The sequence below is a fragment of the Dipodomys spectabilis genome, unplaced genomic scaffold, assembly GCF_019054845.1.
Source record: "Dipodomys spectabilis isolate Male_0828 unplaced genomic scaffold, ASM1905484v1 ptg000422l, whole genome shotgun sequence".
NCBI lineage: Eukaryota > Metazoa > Chordata > Mammalia > Rodentia > Heteromyidae > Dipodomys > Dipodomys spectabilis.
The window spans coordinates 6,677,492-6,694,645 of record NW_024871099.1 but is presented as its reverse complement, the minus strand read 5'-3'; the positions used below and the strand labels follow the sequence as shown (position 1 = coordinate 6,694,645).

The following is a 17,154-nucleotide window of genomic DNA, read 5'->3' as shown; positions in this document are numbered from 1 at the left end:
AGCTAGAAGTTGGGTGGAGGTGTGACTCAAGTTGTAGAGCACCACCTTTGAGTGAAAAATGAAGTAAGAACATGACACTCTGGGTTCAAGCCGTAGGACAGGCAAAGAGAAAGGGAGGGAGCAAATGAGCAAGAGAGAGACACAGACAGACGTGGCCATTGTACCCACCCCATTGGACAGACAAGTTGAGTATTGAGAAGGCATAGCAGAGTCCTTGAAATCCTGCAGAGCACGGGAAGCCAATGGATGGGGGGGGGGGGGGGGGCGGGGCATGGAGCTGAGCAAGGGAGCGCCATTTTGCATTAGACAGTGGCTTAGAAACATAACCACACAAGGATCTTGAGCCAAATTTCTCCTCTCAGCCCTGCTTCTGGATATGTACACCCAAGAAAGAGGCTTTGTGGTTGTTATCATTCTTGTTGTTTTGCATGATTGCTTCTAATGGCTGAAATCTTTCTTGTCAGTTATGGGGCTGGAACTCAGGGTCTGGGTGCTAGCCCTGAGCCTCTTTGTGCTCAAAGCTAGCACTTTACCACCTGAGCCACAGCGTCACTTCAGGTTTTTCAGTGGTTCATTGGAGGTAAGAGTCTCATGGACTTTCCTGCCCAGGCTGGCTTTGAACTTTGATTCTCAGATCTCAGTCTCCTGAGTAGCTAGGATGACAGGCGTGAGCCATCAGCACCCAGCTTGCAATTGTTTAGAGGAGAAGAAAGACCTGGTCAAGCTATGAACATGAGAGACTGTTCACATCCAAGATGGTGGATAAGGCTTTCCTACAGAGGTGGGGGACATTTCATGACCTCAAATCCTCTGAGCCCTCTTCTGCGGTTCAGAGGGGCAGGAAGCGCAGCTGGTAGGTGGGGGGCACTCTGCCCACGCCACACTCACGGGGGGACAGGTCAATGTCCTTCGGAGCCATGGGGCTGGCCAAGGAGAAGTGCTGAAGGATGGTGGTAAAGAAGAGGAATAATTCACTCCGGGCGATTCCTTCACCGAGACAGATGCGCTTCCCTGTGGGCACAGAAGAGCAGCCTGTGGATGCTGGGACAGGGCAGAGTCTTGGCCTGGCCTCATCCTTACACCCAGATGCCTGTGCCCTCAGAGGGAATGGACTACAGACTGGAGATTAGGGGTACATCTTTTTTTTGGGGGGGGTAGGGTCCTGATCCTTCTGACGCTGGGAGGAGAAGTTGAGGTGGGTGTCCTGTGTGCATTTCTCTACTTCTTTTGTGCCCACCCTGGGATTTGAACTCAGAGCCTAGGCACTGACCTTCAGCACTTCTCATTCAAGGCTGCTACTCTACCATTTGAGTCACAGCTCCACATCTGGCTTTTTTGGTGGTAACCGGAGTTAAGAGTCTCATTGACTGTTCTGCCTGGGCTGGATTTGAATCCTCAGATCTCAGCCTCTTGAGCAGCTGGGATTACTGGTGTGAGCACCGGCACCCAGCTGAAAAGTAGGTCTTATAGACTGTTAGCTCAACATTGGTTCCCATGAGGAATCCTAATGTGGGTGGGGTGGGTGGGGAATCGCGCCTGCGTGGGCAAGGGTCCAACATCCTTTGGCACCTCTAGAATGGAGGAGGCAGGTGGTAGGGAGGGCTCAGGCAGGCCCTTCCCCAGGAACTGGTTCTGGGACTGGCTTTTCTCCCTTCTTTTTCCTTAGGGCTACTTGGATAACCTTGATATCTCCTTGGTTCTCGTGGTCTATTAATTCAGTCTGTCTGCAGTAGGAAGCCTCTATATGTTTCTTTTCCTTGTTGTTGTTGTTGATGGGGGGGGGGGGGCACATGCACGCCAGACCTGGGGATTAAACTCAAGGTCTTGGTGCTGTCCTGAGCTCTTTCTTCTCAAGACTGTGACTTGAGCCACAGCTCTACTTCTGACTTTTTGCTGGTTCATTGGAGATAAGAGTCTCAAGGATGGGGCTGGGAAGGTGGCTCAGTGGTAGAGCGCTTGCCTTGCATGCATGAGGCCCTGGGTTCGATTCCTCAGCACCACATAAGCAAAAAGAAAAAAAAGCTGGAAGTGGCGCTGTGGCTCAAGTGGTAGAGCACTAGCCTTGAGCTGAAGAGCTGAGGGATAGTGCCCAGGCCCAGAGTTCAGGCCCCACAACTGGACCCAAAAAAAAAAAAGAGTCTCAAGGATTTTCCTACCCTGGCTGGCTTTGAACTGTGATCCTCAGATCTCAGCTTCCTGAGTAAGATGACAGGGGTGAGCCACTGGGGCCCACCCCAAGATGTGTCTTTAGGACATAATCTAACCTCTCAAGTCCCCTCACCAGATTGTAGTGCAGACAGAATGGGGGTGGTTCAGACTAAGCAGCTAGAATGTGCTATATGCTCAATAAACAAGTACCTGCTGTTGTCTGTCTCAGGAAGAGGGTCGGGCCTGCCCTCTGGTGTCCGGGAAAGGAATGGAGGATACCACTTACCAATGGAAAAAGGCATGAAGGCATCATTCTTCTTCACTGCCCCGCTGGCATCCAGAAAGTGGTCAGGGTTGAACTCATCTGGTTTTGCAAAGTAGTGTGGGTCATGGAGAGCAGAACTCAGGATGGGGTAGACTTCAGTGTTCTAGAAAAGGTTACAAGATCAAAGATCAAAGATATTGCTCTTTCTGGGACTGGACTGGAGGTGTGGTTTAGCTGTAGAGCACCTGCCTAGCCAGCGTAAAACCAAAACAAAGTTCAAACACCAGTAGCATCATATATATATATATATATTATACTCACATGTAAGAAAATAGATTAAGTTTTGCAAAAATAACGAGACCCTGTTGAAAAATAGCAACAAGTTGAGATAGAGGGTTAAGGACAGAAGAGATAACCTGGGCACCTGTAGTTCACACCCATAATCCTAGCTACTCAGGACCTGAGATCTAGAGCATCTCAGTTTGAACCCAGCCCAGATAGGAAAATCCATGAAACTCTTCTGTGGTTCAAGTGGTAGAGCACCAGCCTTGAACACAAAAACTCAGGAACAGACCCCAGGCACTGAGTTCAAGGTGAAAAAAAGGAGGGGGAGGCAAAGGAGGAGGAGGAAGGAGGAGGAGGGTAAGGAGAATAAGATGAAGGAGGAGGAGACAGAAAAAGAATGGCAAGGAGAAGAAAAGGAGGAAGAGGAAGAGGACGAAGGAGGAGAAGGAGAAGGGAAGAGGAGAAGAAGGAAGAGAAAGAGACAGAGAAGGAGAGGAGCAGGAGAAAGAGGAAGAGCAGGAGGGCGAGGATGAAGACTAGGTCGAGGACTAGGTCGAGGAGGAGGGAGAGGGGAAGGGAGAGGGGAAGGGAGAGGGAGGGGCCCAGCCTGCCTCACCTTGGGGATGATGTACCCTCGGAACTCAGTGTCCTTGGTGACCACATGAGGCACCCCGATAGGGAGGAGGTCAGAGAACCTCTGGATCTCGTGGATGACAGCGTCGGTGTAGGGCATTTTGGTGCGGTCATCGAGGGCTGGCGGGCGGTGAAGGCCAATGACCTCCTTGATTTCCTTTTGGACTCTCTCTGCACAGACAAGAGGGACCGTGAGCTGCACCTCACGGAGACACTGCAGCGAGGACACTGTTTCCCGAGTGTTCATGATGCCATGACAACCTGCAGCGACTAGCTCCGTGATCGATGCCCTCAGCACAGTCCTCTAGGGGACAGGGCAGGGGGAGACACAGCAAGAATTCACAGCATGTCCCGTCATAAAAGTGTGTGCCCTTGTGGGGCTGGGAAGGTGGCTCAGTGGTAGAGCACTTGCCTTGCATGCATGAGGCCCTGGGTTCGATTCCTCAGCACCACATAAGCAAAAAGAAAAAAGCCAGAAGTGGCGCTGTGGCTCAGGTGGTAGAGCGCTAGCCTTGAGCTGAAGAGCTGAGGGACAGTGCCCAGGCCCAGAGTTCAGGCCCCACGAACGGACCCAAAAATAATAATAATAATAAAAGTGTGTGCCCTTGGGTACCCATGAGTAAATCAATCGATCAATGAGTAGATGGATGGGTGAGTGGATGAGTGGATGGATAGATGAACGGATGGTTGGTTGGGTGAATGGATGAATAGATGCATGGGTTGATTGGCTAGATGAGTGGATGAGTGGATTGGTGGACAGATGGATAGAGTGGATGGATGGATGGATGGATGGATGGATGGATGGATGGATGGATGGATGGATGGATGGATGGATAGATGGATGGATGGATGGATGGATGGATGGATGGATGGATGGATGGATGGATGGGTGTGTGGATGGGTGGATGGGTGGGTAGATTGATGAGTGGATAGCTCAATTTTTTAAGCAATGTGACAAAGGAGTGGAAGAAAGAATCAACAATTCTTTCTTTGCCCAGCAGAGGACAGGCTTAGTTAGGAGGTCGTCCACAGCCTGGAGAGAGGCTGGAATAAGAGGCCAGCGTCTCTCTCATGCTTTGCCCACCTCTGCAGCGCACAGAGGCTCCGCAGGCCTCGCCGATCGGCTGCCCTACCTGCGACGTGGGGGAACTTCATCAAGATGAGGCAGCCGAAGCGCAGGGTGGTGCTGCTGGTCTCGGTGCCCGCAAAGAAGAGCGAGAGCAAGGAAATGATGAGATTCTGATGGTGGAACTCGGTGTGAGGGTTGGATTTCTCCTGGTTTAGAGGAACAGGGGAGGAGGGGGATCAGAGGAGACAGAGACCTCACTGTGGGAAGGTGCACAGAGTCTCCGGGTGCCCTCCCTGTTTTAGGATTCATGCTATTTCACCTGCTTTGCTGTGCTGAACACATCAACCATTCAATTCTGTCTCTGGCTCTCTCTTCCCTCTATCTTACTCTCTTATTCTTTTTGTTATTGTTGTTGTTGGTCATGGGGTTTGAACTCTGGGCCTGGGTGCTGTCCCTCAGCTCTTCAACTCAAGGCGAGAACTCTACCACTTGAGTCACAACGCCACTTCCGGTTTTCTGGTGCTTAATTGGAGATAAGAGTCCCACAGACTTTCCTGACTGGCTGGCTTTGAACAGTGATCCTCAGATCTCAGCCTCCTGCATAGCTAGGATTACAGGAGTGAGCCACCAGCACCTGGCTTCTTCTGTTGTTTGGTTCTCTCTCTCTCTCTCTCTCTCTCTCTCTCTCTCTTTCTCTCTCTCCTCTCTCTCTCTCTCTCTCTCACATACACACACACACACACACACACACACAAATACACATTGTAAAGTTGATGGGGAGGATGTTACAGTTATATAAGCCAATCCTGGGGCTTGAACTCAGGGACTGGGCACTGTCTTGAGCTTTTTTTTTTTTTTTGGTGAATCGTGGGGCTTGAATTCTGGGCTTGGGCACTATCCCTCAGCTTTTCAGCTCAAGGCCAGTGCTCTGCAGCTTAAAGCACAGCACCACTTCTGGTTTTCTGGTGGTTTATGGGAAATAATAGTCTCATGGACTTTCCTGCCAGGACTGGCTGGGAACCCTGATCCTCAGAGCTCAGCCTCCTAAGTAGCTAGGATTAGAGGTGTGAGCCACCGGAGCCCTGCTGTCCCTGAGCTTCTTTTGCTCAACATTAGCACCCTACCACTTGAGCCACAGTGCCACTTCCAGCTTTTTCTGTTTATGCGGTACTAAGGAATCTAATCCAGGGCTTCATGCATGCTTAGCAACCACTCTACCACTAAGCCACATTCCAAGCCCAATGAGTACATTTCTTTTTTTTTGTTTGTTTGTTTTGGGTCCAGTCGTGGGGCCTGAACTCTGGGCCTGGGCACTGTCCCTCAGCTCTTCAGCTCAAGGCTAGCGCTCTACTACTTGAGCCACAGCGCCACTTCCAGCTTTTTTTCTTTTTGCTTATGTGGTGCTGAGGAATCGAACCCAGGGCCTCAAGCATGCAAGGCAAGCGCTCTACCACTGAGCCATCTTGCCAGCCCAGTACATTTCTTTTTAAACACTGTTATCTCCTCCCCACACCCCTTCCAGTTTCTCTCTTTCTCTCCCATTCTCTTTCTGTATCTGTGGGTCTTTTTTCCCCTGGGGTTTTCTTTTTGCTGTTGTTTTATTTTACCATGCCCATTTTCCTCTGACAGTCCCCTTCTCTGGATGGATGGATGGATGGATGGATGGATGGATGGATGGATGGATGGATGGATGGATGGATGGATGGATGGGTGGATGGATGGATGGATGGATGGGTGGGTGGGTGGGTGGGTGGGTGGATGGGTGGGTGGGTGGGTGGGTGGATGGATGGATGGGTGGATGGATGGATGGATGGATAGGTGGGTGGGTGGGTGGGTGGGTGGATATATGAGTGGTTGCATGCGTTGATCAATGGGTTGATACGGGGGTGGATGGGTAGTGGTGGATAAGTGAATGGGTGGATAAGTGGCTGGATAAGGGATGGGTGGGTGGATAGATAGATGGGTAGATGGATGGATAGCTGGAAAACTGAATGAATGGGTGGAGGGTGGGTAAGTGGATGGAGGATGGATATGAGTGAATAGATGGATATTGTTTAGAGGAATGGATGGGCATGGGTGGATGCATTGATGGATAAAAGAGTGGTTGGGTAGATAAATAGATGGGTGGTTGAATGTGTGGGTAAGTGAATGGATGGAGAAAGTGGAAGATGGATTGTGAATGAGTAGATGGGTGTTGGGTAGATGGATGATAGATAGTGGGTGGAGGCCTTGGTGGATGGATGGGTGGATGTGATAATCGATGTCTGAATTGATCCTTCTCTTCCTTCCTTATAATCCTATCCCTGTCCTCTCCACTCTGCTCTTCCTCTCCTCCATTTCCTTTCCTCTCTGGCTGCCACCCTTTTCCCGTGGCACCTACTTTGTCCATGCGCAGGAGGTAGGTATCGATGAAGTCTCTCGGCATGCTGGGGTCCAGGGTTGCCCGGTGCCATTCCACACGCTGGGCAATGAACGCGTTGACCTCCTGCAGGTTTTTGTAGATCTCTCTGTGCTTCCCAGGAAAGTGCTTCATGACACTGGAGAAAAGCTCAAACACCTGCCACCAGAAGCAGGGGCCAGAATATCCGGGGCGGGTCAGGGAGGGGCGCTTCATGTGGAACCCTCACTCCCCCCTTCCCTCCCTTTCTCACACACACACACACACACACACACACACACACATTGTCTTGCACAATTTGCCTCTATTCTGTCTTTTTTTTTTTTTTTTTTGGTGGGCCGTGGGGCTTGAACTCTGGGCCTGGGCACTGTCCCTCAGCTCTTTAGCTCAAGGCGAGTGCTCTACCACTTGAGCTACAGCGCCACTTCCGGTTTTCTGGTGGTTATTGGAGATAGGAGTCTCAGGGTCTCTCCTGCCCGGGCTGGCTTTGAACCGCAATCCTCAGATCTCAGCCTCCTGAGTAGCTAGGATTACAGGCGTGAGCCACCAGCGCCCGGCTCTGTCTTGTCTTCTTATACTTAACTCTTCCTATCTTCTTCTTTCCTTTCTTTGCCAAGTTCTCATTCTCTTGTCATCTCTCTGACTCTCAGCTGGCTTCCCTCTTCCTTCCTTTCCACCTTTCTTCCTTCTTTCCTTCCTTCCTTCCTCTTTCCTTCCTTCCCTTCTTTACATTCTTTCCACTTTCCTTCCCTGGTTCATTCCTTCCTTCCTCCCTCCCTTGCTTTCTTCCTCCTTTCTTTCCTTCTTCCTTTTTTCCTTCCTTCCTTTTCTCCTTCCTTCTTTCCTTCCTTTTCACCTTCATTCCTCCCTCCCTCCCTCCTTTCCCTCTTTCCTTTCTTTTTCCTTTTCTCTCTGTCTCTCTGTCTCTCTCTGTCTCTGTCTCTCTCTCTTTCTCTCTCTCTCTCTGTTCACCGTCTCTCCCTAAATACAGATCTCAGCCTCCCTGTCTCCCGCTGTGGTTTCTGCCTCTTCCATTCCTTTTGAGCCTCCAAAACACATCCTCCTTTTCCCTTCCACCCTGTGTGGGAGCCTCTGCCCCCTTCTCTCCCTCCCCTCCACACCTGGCTGTAGAAGGAGCTGATGAGCGCGAAGCTCTGATAGAACATGTCCAGGAGGTGCAGGAAGTTGTGATCTTTGTAGTCAAATCGTTCTCCAAAGACGATGGAACAGATGATGTTGGCCGTGATGGACTGGAAGAGGAAGGTGGGGTCCACGAGTTCCCCTGGGAGGAGAAGTGGGGGGCACAAGAGTCTGGGGATCAGCTTTCCTCCTCTGTGTGTGACTTTTCTGCATTGCTCAGTACTGAGCATTTTTTAAAAATCTGTCTCTCCTTCCCTGTTTCTCTGCCTGTGCCACTCTGGTTCTGTGTGTGTGTGTGTGTGTGTGTGTGTGTGTGTGTGTGTGCTATTGAGGCTTGAAGTCAAGGCCTCTCACCATCCCTTGGCTTTCTTGTTCACAGCTGGAGCTCTACCACTTGAACCATGCTTCCATCTCTGCTTTTTTTGTTGGCCCTAGGGCTTGAACTCCAAGCCTGAGCTCTTTTGCTCAAGGCTAGCACTCTACCACTTTGAGTCACAACACTACTTCCGGTTTTCTGGTGGTTCCTTGGAAATAAGAATCTCACAGACTTTCCTGATGGGCGTGGCTTTGGATGGTAAATCCTCAGATCTCAGCTTCCTGCATAGCTAGGATGACAGACATGAATCACCTGCACCCTGCTGCATCTCTGCTTGTTTGCTGGCTCGCTGGAGATGAGTATCTCACAGATGTTTCTGTCCTGGCTGGCTTCAAATTGCAATCCTCAGATCTTGGCCTCCTGAGTATAGCTAAGCTGATAAGGCAGGAGCCACCAGCGCCCAGCACTTGAGTCATTCTTGAACATAATCATCAATAATCAATAATCATGCTTATTTCCTTGGGGGTCCACCTGTCTGTCTGTCTGTGTATCTCTCATTCTCGTCTTCATCCTTAGCTCTCTGCTCACATGGACAGCTCTGTCTCTCAATTGCTCCCCACCCCCAGCCCATCCCCCTCCTCTCTGGGCCTGGGCCTCACCATTGGTTTTCCGCAGCTCCTCCACCAAACACTGCGCCTCCTCCTGGATCCGCTCCTCCACACTCCGCTTCCCCATCCCAAAATCCCTCATGGTGGCCAGAGAGAACCGCCGAAGGGTCTTCCACCGCTCCCCGTTGGCAAATACCACACCTGGCAGGGGAGAGGGGTCATGGAGGCAGGAGTTACAGGAGGAAGATCCAAGGAGACCAGGTCCTCCTCTCCCCCTTCCCACCTTCTCCCCTACATCCTGCAGGCCCTTACCATAGTCCTGGAAGATTGGCTGGACGCTGGCAATCGTCCCTCGGCCAGAGAAGGCCTCAGCCTGGTCCACCAGGGCCTCCCGGATGGTGTCAGTCCCACACAGCATGACCACCGGCCTTGATCCCAGATACACGGTGAACACATCCCCATACCGTTCTCGAAGCTGCCATGGCAAGAGTTACTGCTAGTTCCTTATGAGACTGTTCAAACCATTAGATGCAGCCAGCCCTCTGGCTGATGGCTCACGCCTGTAAGCCTAGATACTCAGGAGGCTGAGATCTAAGGATTGTGGGTTGACCCAGCCCATGCAGCAAAGTCCATGAGACTCTGAGCTCTAATGAACCACCAGGAAATCAGAAATGGAGCTGTGGCTCAAAGTAGTAGAGTGCTAGACTTGAGCACAAAAGCTCAGGGCCCATTCTCAGGTCCTGAGTTCAAGCCCCATGACTGAGAAAAAATAATAATAATAACAAAAGCAAAAAAAAAGGACTGTATGTGAGGCCCAAGTGGTAGAGTTTCCTGCACAGCAAAGCATGAGGCTCTTGAGTTTCAAACCCTAGTACCACCAAAAAAATAAATATAACAAATGAATATAAGATACATATAATTATAAGGCAGGCAGTAATTGATCCCTCTGGTGGAATGTTACACAATGAAAAGGATAAGTCTACCGCTATCACTGACAACAGGGATGGAATTAGAAGAGAGAATGTGGGGTGAAAGCAGCTAGACACAAAAACCCCATTTGGTTTGTCTTTTGGTGCTACTTACAGGAAGTTTAGCCCCAGGTGCATCCAATGCCCAGCAGCAGGATAATGACTAGAATGTGGGAGGTGGCAGGTTACCCCAGAACGGGCTCTGGTCTTACTTGGTCTGTGTGTTCTGTTACAATCTCCTCAGGCTGTGCACTCTTCAGGGTGATGGTCAACTTCACTTTTGTTGTTGCTGTTGTTGTCAGTCATGGGGCTTGAACTCAGGGCTTGGGCGCTGTCCCTGCACTCTTAGCTGAAGGCAAGTGCTCTACCGCCTAAGCCACAGCACCACTTCTAGTTTTCTAGTGGTTAATTGGAGATAAGTGTCTCACAGATTTTCCTGCTCAGGCTGGCTTTGAACCGTGATCCTCAGATCTCAGTCTCCTGAGTAGCTAGGATGACAGGCTCACACCAGCACCCGGCTCAACTTTACTCTTGACTCAAATAATCATAGTAATAAGCCTGGTAGCGCCTATCTGTAATCCCAGCACTCACTCAAGAAGCTAACTCCTGGGAGGTATGGGAAGGGGAAACAAAGGAGGAGGCAACAATGCTTGATAAGAAATGTACTCATTACCTTGCCCATGTAATTGTAACCCCTCTGGTTGGATCTTTACTTTTCCCAGTCTGGTTTTGTGTGAGGACTTAGGCTCCTAGAGTCTGTAGTCTCGTCTGCAGCTCAAACACTGGGTTTTCACCAATTCTCTGTGTATATGCACATGTGTGTGCATGCATGCATGTGTGTTCACATGCATACAAAGCCTGGGGCTTGAACTGAGGGCCTAGGCACTGTCTCTGAGCGTTTATGCTCCAGGCTGGCGCTCTACCACTTGAGCCACAGCTCCACTTGCAGTGATTTTGCTGATTCATTGGAGGTAAGAGTCGCACAGTCTCTCCTGCCTGGGTTGGTTTTGAACCACGATCCTCTAGATCTCAGCTAGGAAGACAGCTGTGAGCCACTGGCATCTAGCTAGTTTTCCCCAACATTTCAACCACTGTGTGTCAACTTTAGGAGAATGCCCACCTTCTCTACATGGCCACGATGCTGCAAAACTCGTTTTGTTTATCAAGTTCAATTCATATGATTCATGCGTTGTGTTGTTGATACCATCGGGGTTTTGTTGCTGTATTGCTTTTATGCCTCCACAGGAAAACACGCAGCTGCTCTGATCATCTTATTCCACCCCCAGAAACCCAAAATCCATGTCCTTGCTACATGGAAGATGCATTCCTGCCCCCCCACGAGCCTGACTCATTCCAGCATCGACAGAATCATCTGAAAGTCCAGAGTGTTCGCTGGGTGCCGGCAGCTCACATCTGTCACCCCAGCTACTCAGGAGGCTGAGATCTGGAGGATCGAGGTTCAAGGCCAGCCTGATCTTGGGATGAGATCAGCTGCCAAAAGCCGTTGTTAGTTATACACCTCTTGACTTTGCCAAGTTCTCAGCCTCAAGCGTTTTGTGATATCAACAGGAAACAAAGACACCTGCGAGACACCGTCTTGCCCACCCTCTGAGGCCACTCTGCTGCTTCCATGACCTTTGGCATTGGCTAAGCCAAGTTCTTGCTCTACCATCATCATTGAATGGCTGCCTCATCACCATGGGTGGACCGAAACCCACTCTTCCATGCCCCTCAGCCTTCTCGTGAACAGCTCCTCCAGAATGGCTTCTTCTTCGGGATCATCCTTGCTCCCTCATCCAGTTTTAGAGGCTCTGTTTAACTTCCATCTCCCTTTTTTTTGTTGGACATGGAGCTTGAACTCTGGGCCTGGGTGCTGTCCTTCAGTTATTTTGCTCAAGGCCAACACTCTACCACTTTGAGCCACAGCGCCACTTCCAGTTTTCTGGTGATTTATTGGAGAAAATGAGTCTCACGGACTTTCCTCGCCTGGGCTGGCTTTGAACCACAATCCTCAGATCTCAGCCTCTTGAGTAATTAGGATGACAGGCGTGAGCCTCTGGCACCCAGCTTTAAGTCCCATCTCTTACAGAAACTCTTCCTGGACCTTTGTGTTCTAATAGCAGAGTGTTCTCTTGGCCTCCCTTATAAGCACAAAAGCACGTGTTTGAAACACTGGAGGAGCCAAGCATGGTGACACACTCCTGTAATCCCAACCCTCAGGAGGCAAAAACAGGAACAATGTGAACTCAAGGCTAACCCTGTTTCATTAAGGAGGAAAAATATAAAAATCCAGTGCTCAGGGGTAGAGCACTTGCCTGGCGTGAGCAAAGCTCTGGGTTTTATACTCAACACTGCAAAAAGAATACAATAAAAATGGAATGGCTCTTCTGGGCTCTATTCTGTGCTGGCCCCCTCATCAGGCTTTTATTGACAGGCAGTAGACCCGCCCTTAACCCCCCTCTACCCCCCCCCCCCCGTCCTCCACTGACCTCCCTTTAGTCCTGACACCAACTCCTGCCAGACTTTGCTCACCCTTGTTGATCACAACAAAACCGATTCCGCTGTTACTTCCACCCTGTTTCTTTGTTTGTTTGTTTGTCTCTCTCTTCCAGGATATGTACCCAAGGACATAGCAAAGGGTGACAGAGGAGAGTACAAGTTGACACCCCGACACCCTGTCTGGGAACAGTAGCCCCCCAGAACTTCCCAACAGAGCAAGATTGCTTCTGACAACCTACCCACCATCCGTCATGCTTCAGGATCCTGCCTTGGACTCCTCACTCTCCCCTCCCGCCCGCCCAACCCCTGCGTCTGGAGAGGGGTCCTCGCTCTCTACTGTGTGATCCCCACTCCCCTTCCTGTCCAAGTGGAGGAATCCCCCCACCACCTATATCCCAGGCTCCGTCCAGCCCTGTCTCACCTGCAGGAAAGATTTCAGGAGCCCGTGTCTATCCATTTGCAGAACGTTCCCCAACAAGGGCAGAGGCCGGGGCCCCGGAGGGAGGTGGCCACGGGCCTTTGAGCCAGCCCTGAGCAGGAGAAGGAGGAGGCCAGTGAGGAGCACCAGGGAGAGGAGGACGCTGAGCTCCATGATCCTGGGCTGGGTGGTGTCCACTTCAGCCCAGCCTTGAACTTGCCCTTTTATTCTGATCAAGTCTCCTCACCCAGTTGGCCACGCCTCCCCTTCCTGCCTTTTCCCTCCCCCCCTTCCCCCCCTCCTTGTCCCCAAGTGCCAGCTCAGGGGAGGGGTGCAGGCTCCTCTGCTTCCTGCCCAGCCAGCCTGGCCACTCTGCTCCCCCACCTCAGCCCTAGAAACCATTTGGCAGAAGTGCACGAGTGTGAGTGTGTGTGCACATGTGTGTCTGTGTGTGTCTGTGTGTGTGTGTGTGTGTGTGTTTGTGTCCAAGACTGAGCGGGAGCTCCTATAGTAAAGGTATCTGCTTTACCATGCCAAAGGTGTGTTTGCCTTAGTCGAGCTTGTGGAGGGAGTCATTTGTGTGAGATCGAGGTGTGTGTATGTGTATGTGTGTATGTGCATGCACCTATGCGCGTGCAAGTTGTGCCCCAGCCCCATTGTACCCCCATCCACCCAAGGCCTCCCTGAAGACCCATGGGGCTCTTCCCAGGGTCTACCTGCTCCCGCTGGGAGGTCAAGAGTTGTAAGGCCCACAGGTAGAGGGGCCAGAGGGGACACTGAGGCAGCCAGTCAGATGTGGGGTCCTTGGGTCTCTGACTTCTGCCCACCCTGGTGTCTGCATTGGGGGTAGTTCTTGCTTCCTCTCTCTCTCTCCTCTCCTACTTCTCTCTCTCTCTGCTTCTTTGTCTGTCTGTTTCTTTTTGTGTCTTTCTCTCTCTGGGTCTCTTGTCTCTCTGTTTGTCTGTCTCTCTGTGTCTCCCTGTCTCTGTCTCTTTGTGTTTCTCTGTCTTTCTGTCTCTGCCTCTCTGTCTCTCTCTCTGTCTCTTTTTGTTTCTCTGTCGCTCTGTCTCTCTGTCTCTGTCTCTCTCTGATTCTCTGTCTCTGTGTCTCTGTCTAATCTGTCTTTCTCTGTGTCTCTTTCTCTATGTCTCTGTCTCTGTTTCTCTGTCTCTACATCTGTCTCCCTCTATTTCTCTACCTCTGTCTGTGGGTCACTATGTATCTGTCTCTGTTTCTATCTCTCTCAGACCCCGGACTCCAGAAGCACAAGGACCGTGCCGTGCCTCATTCGATGTTCGGCAGGTGCAGCCGAGGCTGAGTTCGCAGTGGATGGAAGTGCACCTGGCCCCTGGAGCCTGCCGAAGGCTTTTCTCCCAGCACTGCAGAAGAGCAAGCAATGGGGAGAGGAGGGGAAAGTGTGCCAGCCCACTCCCACAACAATGCCATTCATCCATTCCCGGGGCAGAGCCTCGGGTCCCCAGCACGTTTTGGAGATCTCACTTTTTTCCCTTGGACAGTCAGGACGGGGGATGGAATCACAAACAGGAGGATCACAGCCCAGGCTCGCTGAGGCACACAGCGACACTCCTATCTCACAACAACCTGACAGTGGCTCCAGGGCAGAGCACTGGCCCAGCAAACATATGAGGTCTTGAATTTGAAACCCCAGTGCTAGCCTAGTGCTAGCGCTCACACCTGGGATCCTAGCAACTCAGGAAGCTGAGATCTGAGGATCAGGGCTCAAAGCCAGCCTGGACAAGGAAAATTCCATGAGACCCTTATCTCCAATGAACCACCAAAAAGCCACACGTGGAGCTGTGGCTCCAATAGTAGAGCTCTAGCCTTGAGTGAAAGAGCTCAGGAGCAGCACCCAGGCCCTGAGTTCAAGCCACTAAAAACAGTGGGAATGTGGTGAGGGGTGGGGGTGGAGAGTAGACACAGAATCTTCTTGCAGTGTTCAGCAAAGTCAGGGACAGCTGGGTTGCGGCCCAGTGATCCTCGAGAAAAGCAAATAACAAGCAGCCGTCCACGTAAGGGTGAGATATGACTTTATATAATCTTGGAGGACTTTCCTGACCCCAGGACCTTGCTCCCGGCTATGCTGGGTGATATGGCAATGAACATGGGCCCCAGGCTTTGTGGCAGGAAGAGTATGAAGTGCTTAACACAGTACCTCTCTGAGGACTCTCATTCTGGAAGAGAGTTTGTCATCCCCTCCGTTTTCCAGATGGAGGGCAGCAAACAGAGGGAGGTGGAGTCTAGGTGTCATTACAGAGTGGCTTAGGCCACAAGGTTTGACATGGCAGCCCCTGGCCAGACTCGGCTGCAAAACATGGCCCAGGTGAATGGACCCATACCATTGAAATTTTTTTTTAATGAATTAAACTGATGCCAAGAGTCAGATGCTGGTGGCTTACTAACTACTCAGGAGGCTGAGATCTGAGGATCGAGGTTCAAAGCCAGCCCAGGAAGAAGTCTGAGAGGCTCCTATCTCCAATGAACCACCAGAAAACCAGAAGTGGCGCTGTGGTTCCAAGTGGCAGGATGTCAGCCTTGAGCATAAAAGAGCTAAGGGACAGCACCCAGGTGCCAAGTTCGAGTCCCATTACCAACAGAAAAAGATTTCTGAAGAAATTTTAGGGTTCTGATTACCATATGCTTTCACTGCATATCTTAATCAGTGTGCCTCTCTCACACACACTCTCTCCCCATCTCTCTCCAATCTCTTTCTCTAACTTATTTCCATATATCTCTATCTTGCTCTGTGTGTGTGTGTGTGTGTGTGTGTGTATCTGTCTCCATCTCTATCTGTGATAAGAGGTACAGGTGGAAATAGAGAGATGTGGAGGCAGAAGTCTGTCAGAGAGAGACTAGAAGTCTCCGCAAACGAGAGGCCAGAGTGAGGCAGAGACCAAAGATCCGGGAATGGAGGAGGAGCCAAAGGGGTTCAAGTTCAGGGTCCAGTGTCTGAGGGACCCACGGGAGCCACTCAAGCACAGGCAGGGCTGGCATCTGTCCAGATGTGTCTTCATGAAGCCCGCTCCTAATAATGTCTCAACTTTCATTGCTTTCGTGGGCAGCACATGGCAGGGAGGAAAGCGCAGGAGCCCAATTGTGCCATTGTACACACAGGACACTGTGCGCACAACAAGCCATGGTCGCAAGCAAGATCCTAAATATGTCCACTCTCCTGCCCACACTCGCCTTGAACCTCAGTCCTCGGATCTCAGCCTCCTCAGTGGCTAGGATGACAGTGTGAGCCACTGGCACCTGACAATGTGGATGGGGGGGGGGGGGGGGAGGGTTGGTTTTGGTTGTTTTTTTTCTATGTAGAATTTTTTTTCACTTTGATGCATTCCCATTGATCAGTAGTTGCTATTATTGTCTGAGCTATTGAAGTCTTCACTGGAATCGTTCTCTGCCTCAATCTTGATGTGTTTCCTCTCTATTTTCTTCTAGCTGTTTTAAGTTTCCGGTCTTTAATCTATTTTGTGTTGGTTTTTATACAGGGTAAGATGTAGCTTCAGTCTTCTGAACCCATTGTGAAGGAAGATGGCTTTCTTTCCAAATTTTGTGTGTGTGTGTGTGTGTGTGTGTGTGTGTGTGTGTGTGTGTGTGTGTGTGTGAGAGAGAGAGAGAGAGAGAGAATGTATGTCCTGTTGCTGATCAGGGCCTTCTTCACCTCCTTTTGTTTTGGGCGGGGGAGGGGGGAGGAGGATGAATCACAGAGAGATGGAGAGAAAAGCAGCAGAGCAAGGATGAGAAAGACACAGGGTGAGATGCAGAGGGAATGTGGGACAGGCTGAGAGTGGAAGCCAGGCCATGCTCTGGGGACATCCAGGCACCCGCTGCACCTCCTTCTCCTCTTCCTCCTCCTCTTCCTCCTCCTCCTCCCTCCTCCTTCTCTCTCTGTCTCTCTCCTTCCTCTTCCCCTCTCTCTTCCTCTTCCCCTGCTTCTTTCTCTTAGCAGGAAGCCATCAAGAACTTCCCTGCTCTGGGCTGGGAAGGTGGCTCAGTGGTAGAGCGCTTGCCTTGCATGCCTGAGGCCCTGGGTTCGATTCCTCAGCACCACATAAGCAAACAGAAAAAAGCCAGAAGTGTTGCTGTGGCTCAAGTGGTAGAGTGCTAGCCTTGAGCTGAAGAGCTGAGGGACAGTGCCCAGGCCCAGAGTTCAGGTCCCATGACCGGACCAAAAAAAAAGAAAAAGAAAAAGAACTTCCCTGGTCTAGGACTTTGCTCCTGCCTGGGTTGGCATCTGGCACTGAGCCCAGGGCCTCTCCAGCTCAGGCTTTCTGGTTACAAGGTATAAGGTGCTTTACATTGTAACTCACTTAATTTTAACTCTCTAAGAGGACAAGATTGTCCTCACCAAGTCGCACAGCAGGCTAGAGGTAGAATCCAGTGTCA

General features: G+C 50.9%; 1 protein-coding gene across 1 annotated transcript; it reads right to left on the bottom strand.

Annotated features, from left to right (window-relative positions):
- Positions 1-616: 616 nt before the first annotated feature.
- LOC122097399 (cytochrome P450 2B4-like) lies at positions 617-12,944 on the bottom strand. Its single transcript, XM_042667857.1, has 9 exons — positions 12,751-12,944; positions 9,175-9,337; positions 8,914-9,063; positions 7,920-8,080; positions 6,781-6,957; positions 4,465-4,606; positions 3,315-3,502; positions 2,435-2,576; positions 617-1,011 (listed from the first exon to the last, which is right to left on the bottom strand). The coding sequence occupies exons 1-9, from the start codon at positions 12,919-12,921 to the stop codon at positions 830-832; spliced, it is 1,476 nt and encodes a 491-aa protein (XP_042523791.1). The 5' UTR covers positions 12,922-12,944; the 3' UTR covers positions 617-829.
- Between the last annotated feature and the right edge of the window lie 4,210 nt (positions 12,945-17,154).